The sequence below is a fragment of the Ostrinia nubilalis genome, chromosome 23, assembly GCF_963855985.1.
Source record: "Ostrinia nubilalis chromosome 23, ilOstNubi1.1, whole genome shotgun sequence".
Lineage (NCBI taxonomy): Eukaryota > Metazoa > Arthropoda > Insecta > Lepidoptera > Crambidae > Ostrinia > Ostrinia nubilalis.
The window spans coordinates 6,027,909-6,035,357 of NC_087110.1; the positions used below are offsets into that span (position 1 = coordinate 6,027,909).

At 35.5% G+C, this 7,449-nt stretch overlaps 1 protein-coding gene across 1 annotated transcript; it reads left to right on the forward strand.

Moving 5' to 3' along the window:
* Positions 1-2,312: 2,312 nt before the first annotated feature.
* On the forward strand, positions 2,313-4,394 carry LOC135083513 (protein IMPACT-like). Its single transcript, XM_063978273.1, has 6 exons — positions 2,313-2,482; positions 2,714-2,946; positions 3,180-3,294; positions 3,425-3,531; positions 3,718-3,927; positions 4,182-4,394. Exons 1-6 carry the CDS (start codon positions 2,453-2,455, stop codon positions 4,327-4,329), a joined length of 843 nt encoding a protein of 280 aa, XP_063834343.1. The 5' UTR covers positions 2,313-2,452; the 3' UTR covers positions 4,330-4,394.
* Positions 4,395-7,449: the final 3,055 nt, after the last annotated feature.

Here is a 7,449-nt window from a genome sequence, read left to right on the forward strand (position 1 = left end):
AAAAAACTTAAATGGTTTATTTACAGCTACGTTACTTAAACAAAAATAACGATATTAAAACAGAAACTTACATTTCACACGTGGTTGTTGGTTAAAATGAAATAAAATATCACTAATTATATTAAAATTCGTCAATCTTCAGCAAGGGCAGCGTCGCAAATGGTAGATGCACATATTTCTCGTCAGTTCTAGGTTAATTTAAAGATGACCATACACTTGCTTGTAGATCGCATCGAAGAGCAATCAATCAGACAAATCAAATAATTTGCAGAATAAACACAAATTAGATAACGTATAGTTAAAACTGACGTCGACAGTTGACATCATAATCTAATAACAATTTATCTGCCATCTCTCTGAATTGTCTGGAAGAGACCGCTTCCAAGGGATAAGACCGCCTGAATTGTGCTGTTTAAGTTTTGCATTTTTTCAGTGTGGCTGTGGCGTTTCTTTTATTTACCTAAGTATCTAAGTACTTATTAGGTATTCTTCTACTTCATAACTACTTAGTTATAAAACAACGGTCAAACTACATTTAAACTTCTGTCTTAAAGTAAGGTATTTTGTCATAGTCTAAACTAAAAACCCATATTAGACATCGTAGATATTACTTAGGCCCGGTTTACTCATTGAAATTATTGGTTTAAGCGTGCTCATGTAAAATTTTTAACTTTTCAAATTAAATTCATCCTTCAATAGAAGATGAGAATTAATTGTGCCTATAAGCGGGTTATACCTTACAAGTGTGTTTTCCGCTTAACGTTGAGTAAAATTGTGGGTGAAATCTACCCACAAAGATTTATAAATTAAAGTACCAAGCGTTACACAGAAATATCTATTTACCCGTTAATCAAAATAATAATTCATACACACGATAAATAATCGGAAAGAAACACGCCGAACAAAGTTATCGAAAAAACCATGCTGCTGCATTAAAATTTTGAATTTCACCAGGATGAAAATTTCAGAGCTTGAAAATATTTCTTAAGAAAATCAATCTTGAAAAGTAAGTAATTTTTAAAGTTTAGTTTCTAAGTAATTTAAATAAGTTTTGTAAGTTCTAAATAATGTAATTAAAATTAAGTTCAAGAAAAGCAATTGTCGGTGTCATAGACGTGGTACGTTACTTATTTTCAGTAAGTTTGGCATCGTGGTATTTTCAGGTAAAGTATGGTCTTTTAAGTTATCTTGATAAAATTAGTGGAATAGAATATTAATTATTAATTTGCTAAACAGATCTTCAGTGTTTGGAGCCAGCCACCTATTTTGCATGGTTGACTTCGGTTCACTTGAATTTACATTTCTTATAAAATTGGCAATAATTTTTGCAATTCAGTATACAATAATTGAAGGTACCTAGGATATCAGAATATACTTACGTCTAAAATAATTAAAAATATAAGTTATCTGTGTAAATAATTCAAGAAATAATTAAAAAATTAGAAACTTTTGAAATGAATCATTTTATCATTATTAATATGCAAAAACTTACTGCAATTAAAGTATGTAGGTAGGTATCACTTATTTTCTCAATTAGTAATAAGTTATTTTATTCAATTAACGAAGTTAAGTGATTCATGGTATATTGGTAAAATTGCGAAATGAGAAAAAAACTCAATACTAAATGTTTTCAAAAAACTCCTAACTCCATATAAAATGCGTGCGATAATTCTTGTCTTGCACCCCCTTTCTTTGCACACTAGCCAAACAGTTAATATAATTAAAGTTACAAAATTAATTACATAACGAAAATCACAATGAAATTCTAAAATAAAAAAATATAATAGGAATGCAATTCTATAAAAATGTTTGAGATTGTATTCTGTTGTTGTACCTATAAATAAATAAAATAAATACAGTATAATAAAATAAAATGAAGGATAACACAAGTCTAAATAAAAGTTAACCCAAGTTAGTAAAGTTGCAGAGAAGCATTAGTTTCCTCCGTTTAAAAATCAAAATAACTACAAAAATACATAATAATAATATTATGTTAAAAGAAAATTCAGATAAGTAATGCTTTTTGTGATTTTTCAGAGGCTGTTAATCTTTAAAATATTATTATAATATTATGATCTGGCCACTGAAATTCAGAATAAAAAAAATTTTATCAACAAAATTAAAACCAACTCTGAATAAAAATCGCATTATTATTTTATTAAATCAAATTATGTATATAGTGTCTTTCACACATAGACAAAATCACGTAGACAAAAACTAATAAATAAAAAAAAAACATTCGAATGGTATTTTCTCTTTGTAGTGTGTTGTTTTTAGGGCTCGTTAGGGCTCGCAGTTAGCCCCTCCCCCGGGTACAAATACACCGCCCCACAGAGCGCAGCCATCATTCGCTCGCCACTCGCCGTCGCGCTCAGTCTTGAGAATTTCTACTGTCTACATTTAACTTTTCGTTTCAACCAAAGACTACTATTATATATCTACTGGTTTCAACATGAGTTTCAACGGAAACATCACCCTGCAAGTAAGTGAATTATCGCCAATCAGGGATTTTATTTTTCGATTTAAAACCGCGATTTATTTTACCATCAGCGTCATCTCTTAGCAGTGCGGAGAACTTCTCTCAGTCGTGCGTGAAACATTGTGTCGAGTGTGTTTAAAATAAGTTTTATCTATTGACTGTGGAGTGAACTAAACGAGTGTTTTTTGGCGTTTAAAACGCTTTAATTCATAATTTGATTTTAAATTGTTTTAGGATGAGGAGGTACAGGCCCTCAGCTCCATATACGGAGATGATTGGTCTGTGGAGAGCGAGGTAGCCCGGACGTACCGGGTGCGCATCCGGGAGCTGGCTCACGTCGTGCTCCTCGTTGTCACCATGTCTCCCGGGTACCCGGGCCAGGCGCCTCCGGAGTATGAGCTCTCCGCCCCGTGGATGGACCGGGCGGCCAAAAGTAAGCTCCACCAGAGTATGGACGCAGTTTATTTGTAAGTTATCCTATTTTTCTTTTTCTTGGTTGTTTTCTTTATTCATTTTAAGCCAGTGTTACAAATATTGACTTATCTTCATTTTGTTCTAAACTGTATGATTTTATTTTCATTTTGTATCTTAGTTCGTGTTTTTGAGTGCTGGCTCATCATAGTATTTCCATTCCTAACCATAATATAGTTGAAGATACTTACTTGCATCAAAAAAGTAACATAAAATGTATACCTTGCAGAGAGCATATTGGCCAGCCCACCATCTACAACTGGGTGGAGAAAATCCGGAGTTTCTTGCGAGCGATGAAGCCTGCCAAGAAACAAGGAGCTAAACAAGTGTCGTCGTCGTCGCTGGTACGTTAGATTCACCCATTTCACTATTGCTTAGACAAAGTCATTCTTCATCACACTTATACAGGCCTTGCTCTGTATCTGGATTCTGGACTCAGTTCCATTGCTAATAAAGCACATTTTCGTCCGACAGCCAGCAGCCCGCCCCTGCCCTCCCATCACCCACGGGGAGGTCGTCACGGACAGGAAGAGCTCATTCCAGGGGCACGCTGCTCAGGTCACCTGCGTCGAGGAAGTGCAGTAAGTGCATTTATTTTTACTTCTTTAGTGATATTCTAAGCTTGTTCAGAAAGAAAACAAGGAATAAGTTTCCTAGTTTGTTAGAAGACTTTTGAGAATAGTAAGCGCCTTCTCATTTACCACGGATATTAAATACAACACTACAAAAATGTATTTGCAGTGTCTAACCGTCATGTTTCTTTTCAGCGCCGTCTTGGCAAGCCTTAAAGCGAACAGGAAGATCGCGAACGCAAAACATAATATGTTTGCGTATCGGATCACCTGTTCGTCTGGCCAGGGCAGCGGCACGGTCCTGCAGGAATGCAGCGACGACGGCGAGGCGCACGCGGGGGGCCGCATGCTGCACCTCATGGAGGTGATGGACCAGCGGAACACGCTGGTCGTCGTCACCCGGTGGTAAGTCAAGCCATGATTGATTTTGAACAAAGTCGGGCGGGGGTCTTTATAGTCTCGGTGAAACGAAATGCAATCGCGAACTAGAATACAGACAGCGCCATCTCTTGATGACGCGCGGAACCAATCACTCACGATTAATCAACATGATATTGATATTATGTAAAATTCTGTCGATTCGAATTGATGAAATGGCGTCAATAATTTGACATTATTCATGACGTATGTAACTACAACTCTTGTTTACATTGTTCCAGGTATGGCGGGATCCACCTTGGACCGGATCGGTTCCGCCATATCACCAACGCGACCCGGCAGGCGATAGAGGTAGCCGGGTTATTGAGGTGCAGCAGCAAAAATAATAACAATAGTGGGAAAAGTAAAAATAATAAAAGTAAAAAATGAAAGTTTTTTACCGTTATTATTTTTACTTTAGGTTAGTGTTTATTTTTAATTTATATTATAGGGTAGTAAGCTTTTTGTATTGTATAAGTTAGTAAATGTTAGATTTAAGTGACTTTTAAAATAAATATATTTTGTTTCAATCTATGACTTTACTTGCTTTCTTTTATTTCGGCATTATTTTGATAATAATTGAGTACTTATTTTTTAGGTATTTATTTTTTACACAATAATACATGCAAAGACATTAGGTACCTAGTCAGCCCAATAGACACTTATTTGCTTATATAATATTTTTGGTAACTTCATGCATATTGATAAAAATTTTAAGATTTATGTAGCAGACAGGGCACAAAACCAATAACATTAAAAAAAAATCTTGATATCTAAAAATTAAATGCTAGGAAAGGATTGGTGTCGTTGACGTGGTAGGACTTAATATTATTTTCAGTTAGTTTCTTGATTGTGGTATTTTCAAGTAGGAGTGTATCTGTTACGGTTAATGTGATAAATTGAAAATTATATTTTTTATGATAATCGGGTCGTTTTTTTAGTTTTAAAATCAAAGTTAGAAAAAATAATTAATTAGAAGTCAAGGATCATTCTTTTCTGTGACATAAGAGTCCACATGAACTGCCCACTAAAAATCAAGAAATAAATATTTATTAACAAAATTAAAACCGACTCCGAATAAAGTAACGCTTTTAAAACTAAAAAATAAATACGTTATTTATTAATAGATCGAAATAAACTATAGTTTCCTAATATTCTTTCACACAGAGACAAAATCACGAAGACAGAAACTAATAAATTTAAAAAATACCATTCGAATGGTATTTTCTCAATGTCTATAGTGTGTTGTTTTTAGGGCCCGTTAGGGCTCGCAGTGGTGGGGAGCGCAGCCCCTTCCCCGGGTACAAACACACCGCCCTACAGAGCGCAGCGCAGCCATCATTCGCTCTTCGCTCGCCTTTCGTCTTGAGAATTTCTTCAGTCTATTTTACTTACTTCATCGAAACATGAGTTTCAACGGAAACATCACCTTGCAAGTAAGTGAATTATCATCAACCGGGTATATTTTGGTTTTAAATCGTTTTGAGGATGAGGAGGTACAGGCCCTCAGCTCCATCTACTGAGACGATTTAACCGTGGAAAGCGAGGTGGCCCAGTCGTGATAAGTCACCCGGTGGTAAGTCAAGCCATGATTGATTTTTGAACAAGTCGGGCGGGGGTCTTTATAGTATCGGTAAAACGAAATGCAATCGCGAACTAGGATACAGACAGCGCCATCTCTTGCTGACGCGCGGAACTTATCACTCACGAATAATCAACAAACAATCAATCGACATTGATGTGTAGAATTCTGTCCTTTCAAATTGATGAAATAGCTTCAATATTAACATTTTTCATGACGTAAGTAACTACAACTCTTGTTTACATTGTTCCAGGTATGGCGGGATCCACCTTGGGCCGGATCGGTTCCGCCATATCACCAACGCGACCCGGCAGGCGATAGAGGTTGCTGGCCTGCTGAGGTGCAGCAACAAAACTAATAATAGTAATAGTGGGAAAAGTAAGAATAATAAAAGTAAAAAATTATAGTTTAGTAGTTAGTAGAAGTAATCGGACTGGCCGACTCGAGATCCGAGGAACGCGGATTCGGATCCCACAGGTTGTAAGTATTTTTTTTATTATACGTAACTAAAAAAAGCACAATATGAGTACGGGTAGGTACCTACTATATTTGTGTGTTACTTTGAGAAGGAATCTTAAAGAAACATTGATATGAAAACTTACTATTGTCACATTTAACCCAATAAATATTTAGTTAAAAAGAAAGTAGGTAGGTATTTATGTTAATGGGTTAAAATTATGACTAAACACATTTTTCAAATTAACAGTTAGGTAGGGTAAATATTTTGGATTTCCTACCTATGTATTTTTATTATAACTTACTACAATATTATTTTTATGGTTCAATGGAAATATCAAGAGATGGCGCTGTAAACTTAGTTCAATACCACGCACACGTCTCACAGCCATGCAAACCTAAATCGCGGTGACAACATTTTTGATGTGACTTTATATAAATAGGAGATGGAAGTATTGGTAAATCGGACATTAGTCCTCGAGCTGTATACACGCTCGGTCGGTTGTTTTCACCACTCGTCGCACTTAAATATTGGTGGATGAAGGTTGGTGAACTCAACTTTGGGATTGAACCCCACGTCACTGTATTTGAAAGCGGCCAGCGCCTGCTGCGTGGCCGCAAGATAATGGCGGAACCTGTCCGCTCCTATTTGTATTCCTCCAGTCCGTCTGCAAAAAAGCGGCACGGCCGTACTAGGGTTGCCAACTTTTTTTAGAAGAAATAAAGTATTATCTGATTTTAAAGGAGGTAAATAAAGAGTACGGACTTACAAAAAAGAGTATCATTTATGTTGTACTTTTAAAAAGGTATTATTTTGTACTTTTTGCAGCACATAACAATTTATCATTGTTTTTAAAGGAATTTTATGAGTCCAAACATTCCAACTCTAAATTTATATATAAAGAGCTCATTTTTGATCAAATTCAATGAAGCTCTGTTTCTCTCTTCTCGCCACTTCACATTCATGACCGAAAATACTCTTTCAGTAAATGCGGAAGTGGCGGGAGGGAACAGCTATAAACAATCAAATACTTTGGGACATTTTTTAAAAATAAATTGCCATTTTTCTGCAGTAGATTTTTGCATAAAAAAGGGATTGTAAGGGGTTGAAAAGGGCGATGAAAGATTGTATGAAGCAATTAGAATCTTGAAACTTATTTTTTAGGCTTTTGATTAGACAGAAATAAAAATGCTATGTAAAGTTTCTAAGAAAATTACCCTAAAGGGAGTAATAAAATTAAGGGATGAAAGTTTGTGTGGAAATTCGTCACTTTTGAAGCTAGAACGATGAAACTTTTTTTTTCGATAGGGATACTCCCGATGTGATCCATCCAACTGTCACAAAGTCAGGATCTGATGACGACGACGGGCACGTATTACGTTTTTCCTAAGCAAAGACTACTCAAAATAACTTGTGACATGACATTGACACATTTACACAATAAATACACATAAACACAATTTCACAATTT

Bases quoted from the DNA above. Each gene is read 5' to 3' on its own strand.
- LOC135083513 (XM_063978273.1), top strand. From the start codon at position 2,453: ATGAGTTTCAACGGAAACATCACCCTGCAA. The intron at 3,532-3,717 runs GTAAGTGCATTT...GTTTCTTTTCAG, and splicing joins ACCTGCGTCGAGGAAGTGCA to CGCCGTCTTGGCAAGCCTTA. The intron at 3,928-4,181 runs GTAAGTCAAGCC...ACATTGTTCCAG, and splicing joins CTGGTCGTCGTCACCCGGTG to GTATGGCGGGATCCACCTTG.